At 40.3% G+C, this 25600-nt stretch overlaps 1 protein-coding gene across 1 annotated transcript in view; it reads left to right on the top strand.

Moving 5' to 3' along the window:
* SCFD2 (sec1 family domain containing 2) overlaps positions 1 to 25600 on the top strand; it is a 146376-nt gene that overhangs the window by 2942 nt on the left and 117834 nt on the right. Inside the window, exon 2 of the mRNA XM_032224669.1 lies at positions 5601 to 5769. Within this exon, the coding sequence (XP_032080560.1) occupies positions 5601 to 5769 (169 nt within the window). The remainder of the gene's footprint in view (positions 1 to 5600; positions 5770 to 25600) is intronic.

Genomic DNA, 25600 nt, shown 5'->3' on the forward strand with positions numbered 1-25600 from the left:
CTAAATATCATTTCCAACAAATAATCATAATAGTATCTCTATCTAGGCATCCGGTCTTATGACCCCATTAGAAATATTGTTGGATAGCTCTGACTTCTTTGGCCTTCCAAAAGGGCATGAGTCTCAAGGGTTAGATCCAGGCTTCTAGTGGAGTTAAAAACGAATGCTTTGGGAGCTGTGAGTAGTTTGTAATGGCTCTTGGCTCTTGTATTCTATCATGATTGCCTCTAATTGTACATTTCTGTTGTTTTATTTTTAATTGATTTTTGGATTCCTTGCAATTGCCCGGAGTTACTGATTTAAGTTGCGTGCTATATTTAGAAGATAATTAGAACTGCAGAAAAAAACTATTACTACCAACCTGCCTTCCATTGAGGACCTGAATACCCCACGAGTCAAAAAGAGGACTGTGAAAATATCTACAGACCCTTCACATCCTGGACATAAAATTGTTTCAACTTCTACCCATAAAACAATGCTACAGGGCACTGCACACCAGAACAACTAGACACAAGGACAGGTTTTTCCCGAATGCCATCACTCTGCTAAACAACTAATTCCCACAACACTATCAAATTATTTACTAAGTCTGCAATACTATTACTATTAATCTTCTCATCGTTCCTATCACCCATCTCCTTTTCCACCTTATGACTGTATGACTGTAACTTTGTTGCTTGTATCCTTATGATTTATATTGATTGTTTCCTAGTATGATTTGATTGCTTACTTGTACCCTATGACTATCATTAAGTGTTGTACCTTATGATTTGTGACAAATATATCTTTTCTTTTATGTACGCTGATAGCATATGCACCAAAGACAAATTCCTTGTGTATCCAATCACACTTGGCCAATAAAGAATTCTATTCTATTCTATTCTATTCTATTCTATTCTATCTATCTGGTCATTTTCTAAATAAATAAATTTGGTAGCTTGCAAAATGGTCTCAATAATTTTGATTGTTCCCTGTCTGGAAAAAAAAAGTTGGAACTTACTTGCCTATCCTATAATAACCAGGCCTTAGTCTTCAAGTAATTTGAGTGAAGTAAGGAAGGAATATCTTCCCTTAGTATAGATAAAGGTTAAAATAACCATTGCTCTTAATCTAAATCAACATTTCTCCATCTAGATGAATGGAATATTATCCCGAAGTAATCAAATGTTTGTCCAGCACTAATTTGTTGCCATTAAGAATAAGTGAAAGTCAGAACTTTTTTTAAAAAATTGTATTTGTAACTTATAATAAAGAAAAGACAAACACATAACAACACAAAAAATCCACACACAATAAACAAACAAAAAAATACTTAAAATAACAGAAAAAATATCACTTAAAAGCCATGGCATATGCTAAAGAAATAATCTTAAAAGATTATGAAAAACATTAAAAAGTATGAGACAAAACTTTTATTTATATTTATATTACAGTTAGTCCTCGACTTATGACTACAGTTGAGCCCAAAATTTCTGTTGCTAAGTGAGACAGTTAAGTCTCATTTCACAACTTTTCTTGCCATCGTTGTTAACTGAGTCACTGCAATTATTAAGTTAGTAACACAGTTGTTAAGTAATGCTGGCTTCCCCATTGCTTGTCAGAAGGTGATAAAATGGGATCACATGACCCCAGGACACTGCAGCCGTCAGTTGCCAATTTGATCACGTGAGCATGGGTGCTGCAACAGCTGTAAGTGTGGAAAAAAGGTTATAAATCACTTTTTTCAGTGCCTTGATAACTTTGAATGGTCACTAAATAAATTGTTGTTAGTCAAGAACTACCTGAACCACATTATAATATAATCAATACAAAGATTATAAAATCTGTTCCATATTTATTGATTAGTAGAAAATACTGATATTTCCAAAACTTATTTCTGATAGCCATTAACATCTGGAATGTCATTATAATATATTTTTCCCAATGTGATTCTATAAGCCCTCCACCATGTTTGATACAACCAGTTGTTGTTAGTTGCAAAGTTGTGTCTGACTCATTGTGACCCTGTGCACAACATACCTCCGGGCCTTCCTGTCCTCTACCATCCCCCAGAGTCCATTTAAGCTTATGCCTTCTGCTTCGGTGACTCCATCCAGCCACCTCATTCTCTGTTGTCCCCTTCTTCTTTTGCCCTCCGTCTTTCCCAGCATGAGGCTCTTCTCCAGTGAGTCCTTCCTTCTCGTTAGATGGCCAAAGTATTTGAGTTTCATCTTCAGGATCTGGCCTTCTAAAGAGCAGTCAGGGTTGATCTCCTTTAGGACTGACCGGTTGGATCGCCTTGCACTCCAAGGGACTCGCAGGAGTCTTCTCCAGCACCAGAGTTCAAAGGCCTCCATTCTTTGGCGCTCAGCCTTTCTTATGGTCCAACTTTCACAGCCATCCATTGCAACTGGGGAAACCATAGCCTTGACTCTACGCACTTTTGTTGGCAGGGTGATGCCTCTGCTTTTTAGTATGCTGTCTAGATTTGCCATAGCTTTCCTCCCCAGGATCAGGCATCTTTTAATTTCTATACAACCATTATTCCTGATAAATAGATTCCAAAACATTGGTATATAATTCAACATCACATTAGCATCTTTAATTTTATTTAAATGTTTTCCTGTAGTTCTTACTTCTACACTGTAATACTGCATGCTTCTCTTTAAAACCACATGACTGTACCATATGGATCAATGAACCCTCTTAATTTCTTACACTTCCAGCAAAGGAAATCAGATGTTCATCTTTCCAAATACCTATTTTTGAAAGTCCAATGCATTCTAAATATAATTGTTGATGAATCAAAATTACCCTCACATCTGTAAATACTATTTCAATCCTCTGGTGAGGCATTGGCAGATCTTTCTGTCAGAACTTTTAAGTTCTGATCATTTACTGCATTTGGCCATTTTTGCAATATTAGTCATGGTTTTTAACCCTCTTCTCAGACCAATAACTGACCATGATAGAATCATTGTGCAGAAATGCGAAAATATATCTCTTAGAGAGTTTAGGGAAGTGGAACTCTTTTTTTAAAAAAAATATGCCATATCTCTGTAATTTGATAGGCATTAAATCAAAATAGTGCAAGGAATTATCCTTCCTATATTAGAGAAATTGGATCACTTAGCTGACTTTCCTACCAGGGTGACTGTAAAATTTATACATCCAACAGTAAGGATCTCTTGTCAGTGATAATTATTCTTTCTTTCATAGATTCTCTCTGGAATCTACATGAAATGGAATTTTAAAGCTTGGCTGTATTTCTCTTATCTAGTGATATAAAACATTTGCTTGATCTTTAATAGAGCTACTGTGTTTCCCTGAAAATAAGACAGGGTCTTATTTTCTTTCGACCCCTGAAATAAGCCCTTGGCCTTATTTTCAGGGAGGTCTTATTATTTTTGAGGTGCAGGAGGCAGCGAGCGTGGTCGCCTCATGGCTGCTGCTGTGTTGCAATATTTTTTGGGAGGGCTTATTTTAGCGCATACGCTCAAAAGCGCTTATTATCTGGGGAGGTCTTATTTTCGGGGAAACAGGGTATCTTTCCTAAATCCAGCTTGTTCCCTTGATAAAACATCTAGATGAAAGAACTCTGGCAGCACAGTTGCATCTTAAAAATGGAGATTACTGCCGGTAATTTTAACAAGCATCTTCGAGCTACTGTGTCAAATGTAATTTCCTTCATAAATTTTGATTCCCCTTCTTAGAAAATACATTTACTCTGGAAACAGTGACATCAAGAGAGAGATGATCTTGCTTTTGTTCCATTTCATGCTGAACGGAGGGAGTAAGTTTTTAGTCATTGTTGTTTTTCAAGTGGTTTGAGAATCCCAATTCAATAAATCTTGTTTGGCAGATGATCGTCATTTTGTGCTTCCTCCTTTTGTCGGATTTTGCATTTGCGTTTGTCCTTTGTGTCTCTTTTTTCTTTCCCATTCTTATGGTCTGAAGAAATTGCTTCCATCGGTTGTTTTTTGGCAACACTTAAAACCTGAGAGAAGAACAGAGAAATGTTCCCTTAGGTATGCTACTCATGAAGGTTAAAAGAGGAGAAGGATGTTGAGAATATTTAACCTCTTCGGGCCCATACTAAGGAAAACATACACGTATTGCCACATTTCACCAACTCTGCTGTTGAAACCTCTATAAAGATTTTAATGAGGGTGAAGGTTTGTTCTCCGAACTTGTGGGTATTCTGACCGAGGCTTCCTTAAAAAGCATGAAGCAGAGTCTTGGTCCCGGGAAAACCTCTTTTAGTTACACGACTGTGAATTCCTTTCATTCACAGTCAGCAAGGCTTGGCAAACAGTCTTTCAGAGGAATGTTTATCAACACGAACCTTATCTCGCTTGGAGAGCTGCCAGATAACTAGTTTTCAAACGCAGGGCAAGGCAACACTTGACACAGAGTCTCTATAGTCACAAACATAACTTTCCACTCTTGATCACGTGAAGTATTAATACCACTTTATAATGCCTTGATAAAGCCACACTTGGAATACTGCATTCGGTTTTGGTGGCCACAATGTAAAAAAGATGTGGAGACTCTAGAAAGAGTGCAGAGAAGAGCAACAAAGTTGATTAGGGGACTGGGGGCTGAAACATATGAAGAACAGTTGCAGGAACTGTGTATGTCTAGTTCAATGAAAAGAAGGACTAGGGGAGACGTGATAGCAGTGTTCCAATATCTCAGGGGCTGCCACAAAGAAGAGGGAATCAAACTATTCTCCGAGGCACCTGAGTGTAGAACAAGAAGCAATGGGTGGAAACTAATCAAGGAGAGAAGCAACTTAGAACTGAGGAGAAATTTCCTGACAGTTAGAACAATTAATCAGTGGAACAGCTTGCCTCCAAAAGTTGTGAATGCCCCAACACTGGAAGTCTTTACGAAGATGTTGGATAGCCATTTGTCTGAAACGGTATAAGGTTTCCTGCCTAGGCAGGGGGTTGGACTAGAAGACCTCCAAGGTCCCTTCCAACTCTGCTATTGTATTGTATTGTATTGTATTGTATTGGTGTTTTTACATCCTTGGTATGCCACCTTGGATGGACACGGTGGCTCAGTGGCTAAGACACTGAGCTCAGAAGGTCAGCAGTTCAGCGGTTTGAATCCCTAGTGCCACGTAATGGAGTGAGCTCCCGTTACTTGTCCCAGCTTCTGCCAACCTAGCAGTTCGAAAGCACGTAAAAATGCAGGTAGAAAAATAGGGACCACCTTTGGTGGGAAGGTAAGAGCATTCCATGCACCTTCGGTGTTTAGTCATGCTGGCCACATGACCATGGAGATGTCTTCGGGCAGCGCTGGCTCTTCGGCTTTGAAACTGAATTGAGCACTGCCCACTAGAATGACTAGCATATATGTGCGAGGGGGATCTTTACCTTTACCTAAGAAGGAACAAAGGGAAGCTGTGCCAGACTTTCAAAATTCTTATTCTTTCCTTTGAGATTTATCTTTTTTCCCCCTTATTTTATTTACTGTGACACTGGAACTATTTTTAAAAAGCCATTTTTAAAATGATTTCCTTTGTAACCTAGTTGAGATCAGATTATTTTTAGGAAATATTTCACTACACTAGAGAGATGCGTGACTACTTTTCATGATTTTGTTTTTTTCAGGAGCTGTCGGGCATCATGGCGACAACTTAGCAGAGAAGATTCTCTCCATACTTCCCAAGTTACCAGGTCATGCAAATGATGTGATGGTCAATATGATGGAGCTCACAAGCCTGCACACCAATGAGACAAGTTGCAATATTATAGCTCCCGGCTGCTTGGCACAACCAACGTAAGACTACAATCTGTTGGAAATGTGGAGTGGGGTCGGGAATGGAGGAGAGGGGATGGTTGTGAGGATATAGCAGCGATGGCAAACCTTTTCGGGACTGAATGCCCAAACTGGAATGCCCATGTGTGCATGCGCACATGCGTGACTGCGCTAGAGCCCTGGAAACTCAAAGACCAATGTGTCCATTGTGCATATGCATGCACCTGGTCTTTGTGTTTCTGGCACATGCGAAGCCGAGCTGGACAGCATGCAGACCAGATGGCCGGATCCCCAGAAACCCGAAGTCCACCCGGCTGGTCTTTGGGTTTCTGGGGCTCCAGCAGATACAAAGATCAGCTGGCTGGTCTTTGGGTTGCTGGGGCTCCGGCAGGCACAAAGATCAGCCGGCTGGTCTTTGGGTTTCTGGGGCTCCGGCAGGCAACAGTACGCGTGCCCACAGAGAGAGCTCTGAATGCCACCTCTGGCACACATGGCATAGGTTTGCCATCACGGGGATATAGTAATCAAAACTGATTCACAATACTTTTATTGCAGAAATAAGTTTTATCTGCATTTTATATTGTAGAAATTTTATATGCAGATTCCTTTGCTAACTGAAACCTCATGCATGCATCTGCATGATTGTGATTCTGACTGTACTCTGTGCATTTGCTTGCTAGACGTTTCTTGTTTATCACGGATCAAGTGTGGGATTGATCACGTAATAATTTGAACAATGCTGTGGGAAATGGTTCTTAAAATACTACAAACGAACAATCCGAAACTAATTCATGATAGCTCTTCATATTTCTCCCTTCTTCTGTTAACTTTCTGCCTTACCATAAGGAGGAGTTGAACTCTTTGCTTATTTTGTGGAGTGAAAGCAATTTACCACTCCAGCATACAAGGTTCCATAGTTCTGTCTAAATATGCTTGGAAGAATCCTATAGCTGGTATCTGGAGCTGTGCTAGCTGTTGCAGTGCCCTGTAGTAAACAGCGTTTAGTTAGATGTTTTTATTTATTTATTTATCTTAGTTTGTCAACAAATACAGGGAAACAAGTAGGAAAAACACATGAAAAAAATGGCACAAACAAATGGATAAAAATAAGCAAAACATAGCCATAAAGACATGAAAAGAGTACATATAAATGGGAGAGTAGGATAGGGACAGTAGGCACGCTGGTGCACTTATGCGCGCCCCCTTAGGGACCTCTTAAGAAATGCGTACGTTCCACGGTAGACAGCTTAAGGTAAAAGGTATGGGGGTTAGAGGAACTAACAACAGGATCGGGTAGGGTGCTCCACACATTTACTATTCTGTTCTGACCACCTCCCCCCCCATCTCCGTCCAGTAACGAATGCCGAGACAAGCTTAGCTGGAATGCCACAACATTTTATTAGCAGGACTATAAATCTTGGTGGCTGAAAGCCCAAACACGAACGAACAGATAAAGAACCTTGGCAGTAACCCAGACTCCGACAGATACAGATAACAGCTTCTCCAGCATTGTTAATTAAGTTGAATCCTGCAAACAGCCTCCTCCCAAAGTCTCTCCTTATATACTATCTTGAGAGGAGCCTAATTACAACAACCTGGGTCCAATTATCTTTTGTATCTGTGTAGTTGTTCTCTGAGTCTCTCTGCCCACCGTTGCCGGGCATCCAGGACCAACTCCCTTGTCTCCTCCCCACTGCTCCAAGGCCTGACGTCAGGAGCACACTCCCTTTGGCTTTCACCGCTGCTCCATGCCTCAGGCGCTTCCTGGTGGCCAACCAGCCTCTCTGGTCTCTGCTCGGAGTCGGAACCCTGTCCATGGTCCTCCACATCTTCCAGAGCCAACTCATAGGGCTCCTCGCTGCGGAGTCGTTTGCAGCTCCAACGGCTCCTGCTGGGCCACAACACTATTCTATTGCTGAAATAGTTTTTCCTACAATCAAGATTAGAACGGATTACATTTAGTTTGTATCTATTGATGCCCTTGTGTTATTGCAGTTGAAGTAAAAGTAGTCATTTAACAGGTAGGACGTTATGGCAGATTATCATGCACACTAAGCTCACGTTGGGAATGTAGACAGCGTTGTTCAAGGTTATCCAGGCCTAAAATTTCAAGCTTGATGGTTCCAGTTGCCTGGTGCATAACAGCAACTTTGAGATGCACTGAGTTCTGAAATCATGCCCGCTGTGATACTTTTTGCTTTTCTTTATTGCTCCAAGAGAAAGGTTGCAGGAAGAGCAACCTCAGACAAATGCAAGTGTCAGATGAGATGAATGTGTGAGAAAAAGTGTTTGTGCAGACTGGCTGGAATAACTGATCTCATCTCCATTGCCTTTCTAATAAAGGGATCAGAGTTTGAATGATAGCGCTTAGCAATAGCGCTTAGACTTATACACCGCTTCAGTGTTTTACAGCCCTTTCTAAGCATTTTACAGAGTTGGCCTCTTGCCCCCAACAATCTGGCTCCTCATATTACCCACCTTGGAAGGATGGAAGGTGAAGTTAACGGTGAGCCTGGTGAGATTTGAACTGCCAGATTACAGGTAGCTGGCAGTCAGCAGAGGTAGCCTGCAGTACTGCACTTTCACCACTGCGCCACCGTGGCTCAAGACATGATACATGTATTGGATACATGAATTATCGCCAAATACACATTTTAATGTATACTTTGGTACTTGATGAAGCTTGAGAATTGCCCTGTGCTGGCAAAATAATCATCTCTTAAAGTTTGGAGAGTGGGTAATTTCTTGGAAATTTAACCTAGTTCATGTAATCCATCCACAGTTTTCTCAACTCATTATCTTGTTTCTCTGTTGTGGCTCGGCAGGAGCCTTTGGAGCTGCTATCAGACTCTGACAGCCCTATGAGTCAGGCCTGGAGGAGGCGGAGGGCCCTGGAAAGGGTTCTGACTCCGAGCAGGGCTCAGAGATACTAGTTGGTCGCCAGGTAATGACTGAGCCTTGGATCAGTGAGAGAGGCTGACACAGAAACCTCCTGTGAGTTGTTTCGGGATGCACGCAGGAGAAGGGCTGACCGATGTAAGGAACAATTGAGGACTCACAGGAGATGATAACGAGCAGCTGTTGCTCGTTAGGATCTCCTCCTGTGGATAAAAGACTGATGGTGCCCTGGTTGCAGAAGTCAACGTTCCCTTTCTGTTCTAGTCAACGTTCTCCGTTCGTGTGCAATCATCGAGAAAAGCACTTGGATAAGTGACTTGATTTATATACTCCTGTTTTCCAATGAGAAAAGCACTTGGATAAGTGACTTGATTTATATAATCCTGTTTTGTAGCAGTTTATGAGTTAGGACTTTTGCCAGAGCATTTATCTGTGTTTATTTTGGGGCTGGCAGCCAGCAAGAGCCGGGACTGATAAAAACATTCTTTTGAACGTTCTGTTTGGCTTTCGTTTCTGAACGGACAAGGTGCGGGTCAGAACATTTCTCTATGGACTTTTTGTCACTTTAGATCAAATCTTCTTGTCAACCTTGAGCCGGTCAGGATTGAACTGCTGGCAGTCAGGAGAATTAGTCTGCCATAATGCATTCTAACCACTGCGCCCCCCTCCCCCCGCCACCCCGGCTCTGTAATGATGGTGAATAATTTGGTGTGCTTCCTGTGACGAGCTTTATTTTAATGCTAGATCCTCAAATACTATGTCCTTAAGCAGCCGAGGTGGCGCAGTGGTTAAATGCAGCACTGCAGGCTACTTCAGCTGACTGCAGTTCTGCAGTTCGGCTGTTCAAATCTCACCGGCTCAAGGTTGACTCAGCCTTCCATCCTTCCGAGGTGGGTAAAATGAGGACCCGGATTGTGGTTGGGGGCGATATGCTGACTCTGTAAACCGCTTAGAGAGGGCTGAAAGCCCTATGAAGCGGTATATAAGTCTAACTGCTAACTGCTATGTCCTCAAGAAGTCATACCAAAAAACATAAGGCTAGTTTTGATTGGTAGTGCCTTTGCATCTATGACAATGATGTCAAAATCAAAACCCGGGGGCAGGGTCGGGAATGGAATGGAAAAGGGAAGGGAACAGAAAGGCTGTTAAGTGAGGACTACATCTAGAGAGGATTCAGGATGCAATTTATTGTAAAATAAATGACGACATAGTATAGTATGTCAGGGGTTGTTATTCATCAGAGGTTTTATTTACTTACTTTTAAGAACGGCTAATGTCCAGATGATTTTTATTATGTCATGATACGTTAAACCATAATGTACTTTTTTTTTTACATGACCGTAGCTGATAACGGTGGCTTCTTTTCTTCAGCTTATATTATATTCTTTTTAAAAAAAAAACTGATTTCTATTTTAAAACATCTGGAATTACTTACATAGATTAAAAAAAAATAAGCTGGCTGAATATTTATGACTAGAATAGTGCTATAAACCAGAATCTTTCCTTAAACCCACAAAAGTGCTGAGTGTTTTCAAAGATATTGGACTTTTAAGACAATCACATAATGAATAAGGCAAGAATATTATTACATTTCTAACAGTAATTAGAATTACTGTTCCGCTGTTCGGTTTGTTTGAAAAACTATTTTAAAATGTCTTTTTCTTTTGATAGAACTGTTTATAACCCTGGCTTCAGTAAACAGTGTTGTTTGTAGGTGTTGTAGCTACTAATTCGGTAGCTATGATGGTAGCAAAATTGAGAGGGGTGTGATGGGTCAGTGGTTAAAGATGCTGAGCTTGTCAGTTGGAGAGTTGATAGCCCGGGTTCAGGACCCAAGATCCACGTAATGGTGGTGAGCTCCACTTCCTTGCCTCTTGCTCTTTGAAAGCATGCAGATGCGAGCAGATTAATAGGTACCAATTCAGTGGGAAGGCATCTTGTGCCCCTTTGGCGAACAGCCATCCTGGCCAGGGGTGATATTTACTTACCTTCCCTGCCGGTTCATAAATGTGAGTGCTTCCACATGCATCTCTGCACATGCGTTCAGCCTTTCGCACACACACTTTTCACTAAAAAAAGGGCCTAAGGGGATGCCATAGAGCCGGGACGGGTGGGCGGGGCCACCTGTAATTTCTGCTACCGGTTCAGGCACACCGGTCCAAACCCGTAGAATATCACCTCTGATCCTGGCCACATGATCATGGAAATTGTTTTTGGACAACACTGGCTCCCTTGGCCAAAAAACAGAGATGAGCAACATGTCCTAAAGTTGGACATGATTGACAGGGAAATGTTTACCTTTAGCAAAATTGACATCAATTAAAATCAAAATTAAAATAAAAAACAAACCTACTATCAGAGTTCCAAATATCATCCAGAATTAAATCAGAGTTCAAGGCATAGCTTTCATCAAAGTTCCAATTTAATAAGAGAGACATGTTGGTACATCTGTGGAAACCCGAATCTGAAAGCTTCCTGGGGTTTCCACCCAGTTGAAAGTTCATCATCTTGTCCCCACACCCCCAAGTCCATCACATGGTCCAATCTTCCACTGCCATGCTGGCATTTCTACCCATCTGTTTCCGGTCAGGTGCAGAGGCGCGGAGACAAAGAATGACCTTGGGCTTCTAGAAAGGAATGTTTTATTTTGACAACAACACATTCTACTCTTTACTATTCCCAATTACCCTACTAATGAAACAACATTAGAAAAATAATAGAGAGTGTGGCAGGCCAAAGATCCTAAAAAGAATGTGACTTCAGGGCTGACACCTACCAAATTACAGATCAACATGGTGCATGTCCTTCTCCTGAACTTAGCTATTGTTCTGTTTGCCTTGTTTGTGAATCCCATACTCCATTGTTCACAGATGTTCAACATGTGGCACTCTATAAAGTTAGTGAACTTCGAAGTCTTATTTTAGCCTACCTCAACATGGATAGGGACAGAACGGATTGCAACACTAAGTCATTTGGGGGACAGTTCTGTGCTTCAGTCTTCACAGTTACTTGCACATACTTTTTTTAAATTAACAAACATGTAAAATACACACACACAAAACTTAGGCGTACACCACATTTACACAATACAATACGAACAGGAGCTTCCTGTTCTTTCTAATAGCAATTATCAATCGATACCGCTCACCTTATTTTATTTCCTCTTCTATTGGATTTCATTTGGATTTCACCATTCTTTTTTTTTTTTAATTAAATGTTTTTTAATTTTAGTTTGAAACGGGTACAGCATCTTTCTTAATATATCAATCGATTACAAATAAGTTTAGGTACATCTCCTCCACAGTCAACCAACATAACTCATATTAACTCAAGCATTATTATATATCCATTTTCATTTAACTGTAATTATTATTTAGGAGTATTGGTAGGAGTAATAATCTTGAACAATACCTACCCACACCGATGGGAGGGGAGAGAAATCAAAAAAAAAAAAAAAGAAAAGAAAAAAGGACAAATAAAAAATAAAAATTAAGATAAAAAATAGTAGATAATACAAAAAAGACAAAAACGATAATCAGGAAAACAAAACAAAACACAGGTGTCTGTTATGAAGAGAAAAAAAAAAGAAGTATATCAACTGGTTACAACATGTTTTGGTGCTTCTCTTCCATTAATTCATATTAATTCAGATATCTTAACTCGAATATTTACCATATCAACATCATTATACCTCCAGTTTCAATTATTATGGTTGTTTAAACATCCTTCATCCTTAGCTATGCTAAAGAATTAATCCATAGCACATGCTGACAATTCATTTACTTATTTGTAAAATCCTCTATTGTCATCAAATCCTCATATCCTATTTTAGCTAAACATCCATAATATTCAATTATATCATATATCATAACATTTTCCCAGTATTGATTAACATTTGATTGTATGAATTTTATTTAGTTTTTTTTAATAGTGCTAATTATTATAGTTAATACTCTTTATGTATAATCTAAAGGCGTTTTTTCATATCCAATTGTCAGTTATCATATCAACTCCACATTATATACATTACTATCAGTATCCATTATTATTCAGCAATATCTGTTACAAGAAAGAGCAATTAGGTTTAACTAGTTTTCAATTATATTCATCAATCTATCAGCCAGTTCCAAATTATATATATTGCTATCCATATCAGTCATTATTCAGCTATATCTATTACAAATTGAAGTAATCCGATTTAGCTAATTTTTGGTTGTAATGTCCCATCTGTCAGCCTGTGTCCCTCCAACAACTAGATTTCCTCAGCCCAGTAGCCATTCGTTGGATAGATTTACCAAATGTTTCCATAAGCAAATCCAAACAAAAATATTTCGGCACCTTTGGATTCTGAATGTCGGTGATGAAATAATAATGTTGTCTTAGGCTTATAAAATTTCCCAAATTAACTTTAATTCTCAAGGGTGGATTCTCCATTCCTCCTGCACTTTGTCTCTTTAGATGAATCTTCTTTATAGCTTCCCCCTCCCTTTCTTCCTCTGAGATAGACCAGACACCATTTCTCACATTTTCCATTTGTGTTTCAGGAACATTTAAGCATTCAACGATCTCAGTTTTAACTTCAGAATTTAGAATCAGTTGATCCAGGGTTCTTTCCAGTTTTTGGTAAGAATCAAAGAGTCCTTTACACGCAGAGAAAAGAGCCTGAAATGAAATCTTAGAAGCCATGATGTGTCGCAGTTAAAAATTAGAAGCTCTCTCTTCCCCCCCCCCCCCACAGGCTTCGAAGCACTTTTTTTTTTTGTCTCTTACAGGCTGTCAATCTTATCTAGTTGTAAACAGAGCTAGGTAGTAAAGTAGTAAAAATGTCGAATCGTGACGGGCTAATTAGAAGGAGATAAGTTTTACGATCCACTTAAGGAGATTCAGAGAGGGGAGGATGTCGCGGAGTTTCTTGAAGCATTTAAGAAGTAAAGTAACCACCAGTCATAAATCCATTAGAAAAGCCAATTCGCCGCTAAATCTTCTTGTTGTTGGGTTTCAATTAGCTTAATTTTTAACGCGAACAGTCTCTCTTGGATAATAAAATCAGCTTACCAGATGACATCACTTCTTCCATTCTTAGGGGCAACCTGCAGTTTCAGTTAGCACGCAGCTAATCCAAAAAGGAATTGGCACGGGGAGTTAATACCCTCCCCCAGAGATTTGCGGGTATCTCTGGAGTCCAGGGTCTCTCCCCACCTTCACTGTCGTCTCCGGGACAGCTAGAGTTCAAAGAACCCGTCCAAAAATCCTTTGGTATAGAGGAATTTCAGGAGTAGCCTGAAACTCCATCTTCTCACTGCTAAGCCCCGCCTTCTTCACCATTCTTAACCCTCTTATTTTACTCATAACTATTATTTTTTTGAGTTTTGTTATATTCCTTCATTGGTTCTTGTTTCTTTCCTCCATCCACCTATACCACTTATCCCATATCTGGTAGAATTCTGATCCTTCTTTTCTCTGGATTTCTTTAGTTAGTTTGTCCATTTCAGCACAATCCATAACTTTTCTGATTATTTCATCTTCGCTTGGAATTAATTTGTTTTTCCATCTCTGGGCAAAGGCAATCCTTGCCGCCATAATTATATGTAGTATTAAATATTGGATTTCTTTTTTGTATTTCGCAGACATTATTCCTAATAAAAAAACTTCAGGTTTCCATTCTATTTTAATCCCTATTATTGCCTCCAGCCAATTTTTGATCCTTTTCCAAAAAAATTTAGCCTCCTCACAAGTCCATCATAAATGGTAATATGTTCCATGTATTGATTCGCATTTCCAACATTTTGGGGAGGTATTTGTTAAGATTTTAGCTAACCTTGTTGGTGCCAGGTGCCATCTGTAAAACATTTTGTACTGGTTTTCCTTGTATGCAACTGATAGTGTCATTTTTAAGTTTGTTCCCCAAAATTTTTCCCATTTGTCTAATTCAATATTATAGCCAAAGTTCTGCGCCCATTTTATCATTTGTTCTTTCACAATTTCCTCTTCCATTTTATACTTTAGGATGAATGTATATGTTCTCCTTATCATCTTTCTATCTGAGCTTTGAATAATTTTATCCAATTCGTGTGATTCTGTTTCAATGTCATATAATTTAGTATCTTTATTGTATTTAGTTTTGATTTGGAGGTATGATTTCCATATACTTTTCATGCAATCATCAACCTGAGCAATAACAAAGGCCAGTTCTACTTTTACTGTTAGAATCTGTGATATGGTTTCAGATGTTGTGTTCTAGCTCTTCTGTTTCTGATTTAGCCAACTTGAATCTCCTCTAGCATTGTTGTTGTTAGTTGCGAAGTCATGTCCGACCCATTGCAACCCCATGGACAACGTTCCTCCAGGCCTTCCTGTCCTCTACCATCGGTGTGGGATTCACTTACCTTTGCTACCATTTCACAGATGTGAGTGTGCTCGTATGTGCAGAAGGTCACGCGTTACGTCAGGGCGGGTGGGCAGAGCCTCCAGCCGCCGCTACCAGTTACCACCCGAACCAGTAAGAACCAGCTGAATGCCACCTCTATCTACCATCCCCCGGAGTCCATTTAAGCTCACATCAACTGCTTCAGTGACTCCATCCAGCCACCTCATTCTCTGTCGTCCCCTTCTTCTTTTGCCCTCCATCTTTCCCAGCATGAGGCTCTTCTCCAGGGAGTCCTTCCTTCTCATTAGGTGGCCAAAGTATTTGAGTTTCCTCTTCAGGATCCGGCCTTCTAAAGAGCAGTCAGGGTTGATCTCCTCTAGGACTGACCGTATGGATCACCTCCAGCATTACGCGTTGCCAACTTGCCACAACAAAACAAGCAAAACGTTAAGAGAAACGCAACACACCAGCAGGCTTTAGTACGATAGTATTTGCAGATTACACCTAGAATAGAGAGATCCTCACCTCCAATGCTTTGCTTGTTCTTTTTATCCATGCATTATATTTCGCTGACAAATACAGTTATTGGACTGCCTTACATAATATAGTCCCTCCCCATGTATCAAAGGATCCTTGAAGCTCTTGCACAGATTATAAGCAGGCCCAGTGCTGCTCCCAGTTGGAGAGCAAATTGTGTATTCATTGGGGAATGCTGCCATCTACTGAGGACATCACCTTGCAAATAAAGAAAACTAGTGTATCCTAATATAGACGCATGCACAACAAGTCCTGTACAGTTATCAGTTTTCTTGGAATTGGCTTTAATCTTGTAAACAGTAGAGGGAAGATAACAGAAGTATGTAGTAAGGAAGGATCTAAAAAAGTTGAGGATTATTGTTAATTATTACCGTTAAGGGACACGGTGGCTCAGTGGCTAAGACGCTGAGCTTGTCGATCAGAAAGGTCGGCGGTTCGAATCCCTAGTGCCGCGTAATGGAGTGAGCTCCCGTTAGCTGTCCCAGCTTCTGCCAACCTAGCAGTTCGAAAGCATGTAAAAAATGCAGGTAGACAAATAGGGACCATCTTTGGTGGGAAGGTAACAGAGTTCCGTGCACCTTCGGTGTTTAGTCATGCCGGCCACGTGACCATGGAGACGTCTTCAGACAGCGCTGGCTCTTCGGCTTTGAAACGGAGATGAGCACCGCCCCCTAGAGTCGGGAATGACTAGCACACATGTGCGAGGGGAACCTTTACCTAATTATCAGTTACATTTTGTAACTTTAGGGCCAATGGAGATTCTCAAAACTGGCTGTGAGAAGCAACTTCTAGTATTGTTCAGCAGGCCAATGGAATATTTTTTCTTCCTCAGCTGATTTCTGAGCAGCTGGATTGTTTCACACAATCCACAACTAAGGATATAAATGTCCTTGTGATCAAGGACATTAAAGTATGTCTTAAAATTGCATATATGGTGCCCAGAATCCAGACGATATCTTGCAATTGTTTATCTGAATTGTGTTTACGGGTGGCTGTTCGTCTTAAGTCCGTGGTGAATCATCTGCCAGGGCTTGTCCTTTGCTATAAAGCTTACAAGATGTTGGATTTCAGGAAATGCTTGCTACAGGTTTAAGATATGTGTTTCCTCTTGTGGATTTGCCAAGTTAAAGTAGTACTTGGGACATTGGTTGACCACAGCATACAGAGCTATGTGCTTGGTAGACAACTCCAGCTGTACACGATGTAGAAAAGATGTGGAGACTCTAGAAAGAGTGCAGAGAAGAGCAACAAAGAGGACTAGGGGACTGGAGGCTAAAACATATGAAGAACGGTTGCAGGAACTGGGTATGTCTAGTTGAATGAAAAGAAGGACTAGGGGAGACATGATAGCAGTCTTCCAATATCTCAGGGGCTGCCAGAAAGAAGAGGAAGTCAAGCTATTCTCCAAGGCACCTGAGGGTAGAACAAGAAGCAATGGGTGGAAACTAATCAAGGAGAGAAGCAACTTAGAACTGAAGAGAAATTTCCTGACAGTTAGAACAATTAACCAGTGGAACAGCTTGCCTCCAGAAGTTGTGAAAGCCCCAACACTGGAAATCTTTAAGAAGATGCTGGATAGCCATTTGTCTGAAACGGTATAGGGTTTCCTGCCTAGGCAGGGGGTTGGACTAGAAGACCTCCAAGGTCCCTTCCACTCTGCTATTGTATTATTGTATATACACTGTGAATCTTGCCACAATCAGGAACTTACCCAGAAATTGACATCTGTCATTTATAAACATCATATCTTTTTGTGATTGAGGTGTATTTTGCTATATATCGGTTCACTATTTTGACAAAAGGTGAATGATTTAGACAGTAATCTACCATTTCACTTGCCCCATGGATTACTATGGGAAGTACTTCATTTTCTTCTTCTGAATGTAATGAAAAACAATGATTCTTCATTTCTGGCTGGAAGCTAGAGGAGATTATTCCTCTAATTGTTTTTGAGTTTTTTGATGTTTGATGTGAACAAAGAAGCATCTGTCCTTCCTGTTTGCAGCTTCACACTAAATACGAATTAACTGGTTTGGCTCAGCAGCCACACAATAAACAAACCTCTGTACCTTTCTCCCCAAAATTTGGGGAGGGGGAAAAAGTTCCACGGTTGTTTTGGTCTCCTGAAATATAACACAGCTTCAGAAATCTCTTTCTTGTGACAAACACGGCTGTCCATGAGGAAGAAAAATATAGAGGAACACTTTGGAGAAGATATGTAGGGACCTTTAGTTTTAACCAGTTTGATCCTAGGTAAAGGCAGACATCTCTCTCTCTCTGGGCACAATGAGAACGTATCTGCTGAACAAAACTCCTCATTGGCAACAGGAAGGGCATCTGGCCAGTAAACCCTCAGCTCCATTCAGTTGCATACACAAGGGAGTGTGGGGTCGTTAAAAGAAGATGATGATAATTAGTTAACCAGAGCTTAGCCCAGGAAAACAACAAAAAATGTGAAGAAACTCAAGGTGGCTTTGCCTTGATTCTTTTTGGTATAAGAGGGAGGGAAGTGAAAATGCTCTCAGGCTGTCAAGGATCTTGCCGTTATAGTCTGTACCAATAAAGTAGAATTTTAGTATTTCTTGTATCTGTTTCCTGGCGTTGTTCGCCTCAAAGAGCAGAGAGAAAAAGATTGTGTTTCACCCGACAGTGTAATGAAGTCAAATAACAGCAATCCATAGTTTTGAGACGGTCACCACTACGCATCAGACAGGTATCTTTCTTCTTTGAGTAACTTTCTTTTTTGTTTTGCTCTTGAGTAAGAAAGATTTAGTGGCACAGTAATTTCCTAGTTTGTGTCACTAATCAGAGAGTGATCCCTTATTGGGAGAAAAAGCAGAGTGAGGATGCTGTAAAGCACAAGCCTTGTCTTGCCTATCAAGAATATTCAATATTTAACAACAGAAATTGGGTGAATTTTGTAAACGTGCAGTTTCCTTCTCTGGTATTTATTTAAAGGGACGTGGTGGCTCAGTGACTAAGACACTGAACTTGTCGATCAGAAAGGTCAGACAGTTCAGCGGTTCGAAACCCCAAGCGTCGCGTAACGGAGTGAGCTCCCGTTACTTGTCCCAGCTTCTGCCAATCTAGCAGTTCAAAAGCATGTAAAAATGCAAGTAGAAAAATAGGGACCACCTTTGGTGGGAAGGGAACAGCGATCTGTGCGCCTTCGCTGTTTGGTCTTGCCCGCCACATGACCACAGAGAGGTCTTCTGACAGCGCTGGCTCTTTGGCTTTGAAATTTAGATGAGCACCGCCCCCTAGAGTCGGGAACGACTAGCACATATGTGCGAGGGGGAACCTTTATTTAAAGCACATTCTCTTGAGATACAAATCACAGTGCATTAGTCTAACTTAAAAAGAAGCTGGCTTTTGCTTCAGGAATCCATTTTTACCTTTCACTGAATAAAATAACAACTGCTTCCCAAAAGACATGCACCCTCTCAAGCATACAAGCTATTGTTAGCATTGGAGTCTGGAAGAGCTCCAGGAATGTTACATAGCCTTGGGATACAATCCAGATGTTTTCAGTTGAAAACCCACTGTCTGCAAACCCCAAATCCCTGGAAGCAGATGTCTTAGCCGTTTTATTCCTTTGTATTAAAAAAAGAAAAAGTGTTGCCCTAGAGAAGAACTTGAGACCATTCGTTATTTTAAGATCAGCCGATGCAACTCCCTTCGGTTTCTCAGTAACATCTCTTCACATTTTTCTTAAAACTATCAATAAATCGTTGATTACGATATCATTGATTTTAGAGAGAAATTAATAAGTGATCATGTATCTTTTCTTTCGGTAAATGGTCTTTCTAAACTACTAGCTGATAACTCGGCGTTGCCCGGGTATTTGTTTATAGGGGGAAAATGTCCGGACCAAACGTAATTTATGATTTTGGATTTTCCCCCTTACCAGAAGGAGCCCCCTTGTGGAGTACTGTGAAGCCGTTACTGTGGCAATTCCACTGGACTGTACAGTAGAAGCCATTTTACGGCAGTACAGTAGAAACCATTTTAAGGCACAACAGGTTGTATCTTAACAGAACACCCCCACCCCCCCGCCCGAGGGGTGTTAGGGGTGTCTTACCCCCACAGTATTTGTTGCCTAAGAGTAAGTCATTTGTGTACCAAGTTTGGTTGAAATTGCTGTACTGTACATTAGAATCCATTTGAAGGCACAACAGGCTGTATCGTAACAGAACACACACCCCTGAGGGGTGTTAGGGGCATTTTACCCCTCACAGTATTTTTGTCATCTGTGTACCAAGTTTGGTTGAAACTGCTCAAGGCATTCTAGAGTTATGCTGGAACACACACACACACAAACACATACACACAGACATATATTATGAAGAGTTACAGCTATTAATCGTTGAAAGCTCTACTAAAGAGCTTTGTTCAACCAATTAATGTGCAAGATTGTGCAGTCTGTATTCTCTCCTGAAAAATAATATATTTTTGCTTGTTTGCAAGTTCTATTTTTTTTTAAGATTAGCTTTATCTCTTCAGGAAAACTGTATCCTTGCCAAAATTGATCAGGACAACTGATCTTTCTTGTTTAAGATCAACGTGGCATAGTTCCTTCGCCCGCAAAATATCTTAGGTGATGTCATTTCAAATATGTTTCATTATGCAGCAATCTTTTTCAAATCTTGCTTAGAATTTCTGATCTTTTAAATTAGAATAAATTATTTATTTATTTATTTATTTGGGGCGGGCAAAATTAAGCAAAAAACGGCCTGTTTTCTGTGAAAATGGACCTGTTTTTGTGAAAAAATGGGCATGCATAGCTTTTAGGAGGCTTGTAGAGTGCACCTAGGGGTGAGGGGGGAGGTTAAAATTAATCAAAAAAGTCCCATTTTTCACTCATTTCTGCCCTCTCCAGTCCCCAGGAGCACTCTGAAAGCCTCATAAAGGCTATGCACGGCCATTTTGGTGAAGGAGGCAGGGTTTCAGGAGGCAAAATATGCTGTATTCAGTGTATAAGACGCACCCAGATTTTCAGTCTCTTTTTTGTGGGAAAAAGGTGTGTCTTATACTCCCCAAAATACGATAATTATATGGCCAATAAAGTATTTAAAATTGGAATAACTTACACCAGTGATGCCGAACCTTTAAGAGACTGAGTGCCCAAACTGCAAGTCTGTCTTTCTCTTGTCCGTGCGCATGCGCAGACCAGCTGGCAGGGCATCACAAGAGTGGCAGCTCTGCAAGAGGCGACATCTTTCTTTTTTCGCGAACTTCTGTATCCCTGCAAATGCCACAGAGAAACGCGGTGGAACTGAACTGGGGCGACGGCACACGTGCCCTTAGGGAGGGCTCTAAATGCCACCTCTGGCACAAGTGCCAAAGGTTCACCACCACTGACTTATACTGTGCTCCATATCAGTGGTGGGTTTCAAAAATTTTTAGAACTTCCTCTGTAGGTGTGGCCTGCTTTGTGGGAGTGGCTTGCCAGCCATGTGACCGGGTGGGTGTGGCTTGCCAGCCATGTGACAGAGTGGGAGTGGCTTGGCAGTCATGTGACTGGGTGGGCGTGGCCAGCTTGTAAAATGTGGTGAAACTCACTTAACAACGCTCTTGCTTAGCAACCAAAATGTTGGCTCAGAAACTCTGGCATTTGAAGCACGCAAGTCTTACAGCTGTCAAGTAACAAGACCCTTGCACCCCTAACCCTTTAGAAAAAAAACTCCAGGGATGTTCAAACTTGACAGCTTTAAGACTTTAAGTTTTAGATAGGACTCTTAGAGGCGGGGGGCGATTGGTGAGCCAGCCAATCAGTGGGCGGTGGGCGGGGCAAGCGTGCGGACGGGCAGGGGGAGGGAGCTGGAACCGGTTCTAAACGGCACGGTAGATTTGTGGAACCTCTTCTATGGAAGAGGTTAGAACGGGCAGGAACCCACTCCTGCTCCATATATATATATATCTCAGATTAACTGTTGCATTATCAAACTCAAATGTATATAAACAACATATACAAATCTCTCAAGGACTGGAAACATTTCTCTGGTTTTGCGCTATAATTCTTTTTTTTTTGGCATTTGAACCAAACCGTTCAATCACCAGTCTTCTGCACGTGCCAAAACATACAGCTAAAGTTGAGTCTCTTATCGAAGTAGCTTGAGGGGTTAGAATAAAATAGGGGAATAAGCTTAAATTACTGTTAAAAAAAACAACCTTTAGTGTTTCTTTAGTGGTTTTTTTTTTTTTAAGAATATGGATTGGCATGTTTTGTTTTGTAAGCTTGTGGGAATTTAAACGCCATTAATCACAAGATGATCACGCGTTGCCAGTGGGAAGCTGGGAATTGTTTGCTGTATTAAGCTGCAGTTCTTCAAGCTTGTGAAAACAATACTATCAAATATTTCCAATCTTTTGTCTTTTTCACAACCACCATTGTCACGGCGCCAAGCCTTTAATACTTCCACACCTTTTATCCTCTGTGCCAGGTAATGGCCTATGACACTGATGAGTGCCCACAGGAATGCGCACACATTTTTTACAGAGTTGTATAAAGGGGATAAAATTAAGGACGTAGATATAGACAAATACTTAGATAAAGAGAAAATTCCCCTAGTTAGAGAAGAACATAGGCATAAGCTGAATCAACCTATAACCTCTGGGGAAATTCTGCAGGCAATTAAACAATTAAAGTTAGGGAAAGCACCAGGCACAGATGGTTTAACAGCTGTTTATTATAAAAATTTACAGTTAGAAATGGTAGAACCCCTCAGAGAACTATTTAATAAAATTCAATCGGGAGGGAAAGTGCCCCCCTTGTGGAAGACTGCGTTCATATCGTTGATACCCAAAGAAGACCAAGACCTTACCCAACCAAAAAACTATAGACCTATTTCATTACTCAATGTAGATTATAAAATTTTTACTAAAATATTAGCAAATAGGCTAATGGTGGTAATTCAACAATTGATACATACCGATCAAACTGGTTTTATACAGGGCAGACAGATGAAGAACAACGTTAGATTAATTATTAACGCTTTAGAATACCTGGGAAAGAACAATCAAATCCCAGCCGCATTCATATTTTTGGATGCGGAGAAAGCCTTTGATCGAGTTAATTGGCAATTCCTGCTGAAGACATTGCAAAAAATGCAGATAGGAGATGGCTTTTTATGGTCAATTGGTGCAATATATCAGCAGCAAACAGCCCAGATCATTGTCAATGGAAGTCTGACAGACTCCTTTCAAATTGAAAAAGGTACAAGACAGGGCTGTCCTCTGTCCCCATTATTGTTTATTATAACTTTGGAAATACTGTTGAATAAGATACGGGGCTTGGGCGGTCTAAAAGGGATTAAAATTAGACAGCAAGAATATAGAGTCCGTGCATTTGCGGATGATCTGGTCATAATATTGGAACAACCGCAGGAATCTAGTAGGGTATTATTGAACACGATCAATCAATATGGTCAAGTCTCGGGATTTAAAATAAATCTAGGAAAAACCAAAATATTAGCTATAAATATGACTATCAAACAGAAGGAAGAACTGGGGGCGATGCTAAGATGTGAGGTAGTTAAAAAAGTTAAATATCTTGGAGTTAATATTTTAATCTCAAATGGGAAATTATATAAGCATAATTATGAACCACTTTGGCATAGTATACAGTTGGAGTTGAAAAGGTGGGAAAAACTGCATTTGTCCTTGCTGGGTAGAATAGCGGCAGTAAAAATGAACATTTTACCAAAATTTTTATTTCTTTTTCAAATGTTACCAATACTTAAAAGAGATGCGAATCTTTCAGAATGGCAGAAGGGTATTAACAAATTTGTGTGGGCAGGAAAGAAGCCGAGGGTAAAGATGAAAATAATGCAAGATGCACGTGAAAGAGGAGGATTGAAATTACCTAACTTAAAATTATACTATGATGCAGTGGCATTATCTGCAATTAGTGACTGGATTCATCTAACTAATGACAGAATTTTGAATATCGAGGGATATGACTTGTTATATGGTTGGCATGCTTACCTGTTATTTAACAAAAAAATGGATAAGAAATTTAAAAATCATATCTTAAGAAATGCTTTATTGCGGGTTTGGAAAAAATATCAACATAAACTAAATGATAAAGTGCCCATGTGGGCAATTCCTAGACATGCAATTGAAAATATGAATGTAGAACAAAAACATGATAGAACCACCTATAGACAACTTCTTATCTCAGAAAGAGGGGTGATGCAACTAAAATCTTTAGAGGTACTTAAAGAAGAGAAGGTAGTTCAAACGTGGTTTCAGTATGGTCAACTACAGGCTAGGTGGAAAACAGATCAAAAAATTGGCTTTGTAAAAGTTGAGGATAATTTGTTTAAACAAATAAGAGATCAAAGCTCAATGCATATAAAGAGGATATATAATGTACTAATACAGATGGATTCTGAAACGGAACTGATTAAGGATTGTATGATAAAATGGGCTCAGAATATCGAGGAACCAATAATGCTTGAAACATGGGAAAGAATCTGGGTAAGAAATGTGAAATTTACACAAGCACAAAACTTGAGAGAAAATTTTTATAAGATGTTTTATAGATGGCACCTAGATCCTAAAAAGCTTGCCTCTATGTATCCAAATGTTCAACCTAAATGTTGGAGATGTGGTTTCTGTGATGCTACATATTTTCATATATGGTGGACATATCGTAATGTCAAGGCATTTTGGATAAAAATATGGTGGATCCTGCAAAACATCCTCAAAAGAAGGATAAAATTCACCCCCCAGTTGTTCTTACTGGGTATATGTATTGACTTTACAGCAGCAGAGACTAATTTGGTTCTGTACTTAATAACGGCAGCAAGACTCTTGGTGGCGCAGTATTGGAAGAAGAAAGATTTACCTACAATTCAAGAATGGACTTTGAAAGTTATGAACTTAGCCGAAATGGCCAAAATTTCAGCATATCTCAAAGAACATTCAAACGAGAGATATAAACGAGACTGGAAAAAATGGATTGATTACATAAAAAGTAAATATGGGACTAAGAAACTCCAGATAGCTTATGCTTAGTATCAGTAACAATTTAAATTGTTTAAAATTTGGGTAACAGTAAGGAGCTGAGTTCAATGTAGAGATATTTTAGACTGTGATTGTCCAAAAGTTATACCACGTATGGTCTTTGGGAAGTCGGGGGGGAGGGAAGGGAGGGGGGGATTTAGGGGGAGGGGGGAGGGGGGAAATACAATATGTGTTAAATTCCATGATTGCATTTGTATACTGTGGCTTTTCAATGTTAGTGCGAAAATAAAACAAACCGAATATACTGGAAGATAATAGAAATATACCGAAGGAAAGAGTCGAGTGAAAGAAGAAGGAGGGTGGAGAGGGTGAGAGAGAGGAGGAGGAGAAGGGAGGGAGGGAATGGATTAGAGGGAGTGACAGGGTTAGGGTTAGAAAGAAGGGGAGGGGAAGTAGGCGTAGAGGGGTGTGTGAGAAGGAAGAATGAAAGTTGGAGGGGGTTGAAAGAGGGTGTATGGTGGGCCAAGGTGGTATATTGGGTTTGTATTGTAGAGGGCATTTTCTATATAAGTGAAGGCCGTGTTTATTACTCAATGTTATATGCCCTGATCAAGCACAGTAAATATGTGATTGTATAGAATGAAAACATAATAAAATATATATATATTAAGGAATGCGCACGCATGTAGAGCCCTAAGACCAGTTGGTTGGGTGCGCGAATGACTGTATTTTTGGCCATTTTTCGGGCTGTTTTCAGGTTGTTTTTCGGTCTGTTTTTCATTCATTTTTCATTTACTTTATTTGTATGCCGCCCTTTTCCCTGAGGGGACTCAGGGCGGCTCACAATTCGGGGGGAGGGAAGGACAAAACACGTTACATACATGAAAACAATACATCGTTAAAAAATGCAACAGTCATACTATTCGGGTGGGGTTGAAGTCTTTAGCCCCAGGCCTGTCGGGACAGCCAGGTTTTAAGGGCTACGCGGAAGGTCTGAAGGGTGGTGAGGGTACGAATCTCCACGGGGAGATCGTTCCAGAGGGTCGGAGCAGCCACCGAGAAGGCTCTCCTCTGGGTAGT

Source organism: Thamnophis elegans, chromosome 9 (assembly GCF_009769535.1).
Source record: "Thamnophis elegans isolate rThaEle1 chromosome 9, rThaEle1.pri, whole genome shotgun sequence".
Classification (NCBI taxonomy): Eukaryota; Metazoa; Chordata; class Lepidosauria; order Squamata; family Colubridae; genus Thamnophis; species Thamnophis elegans.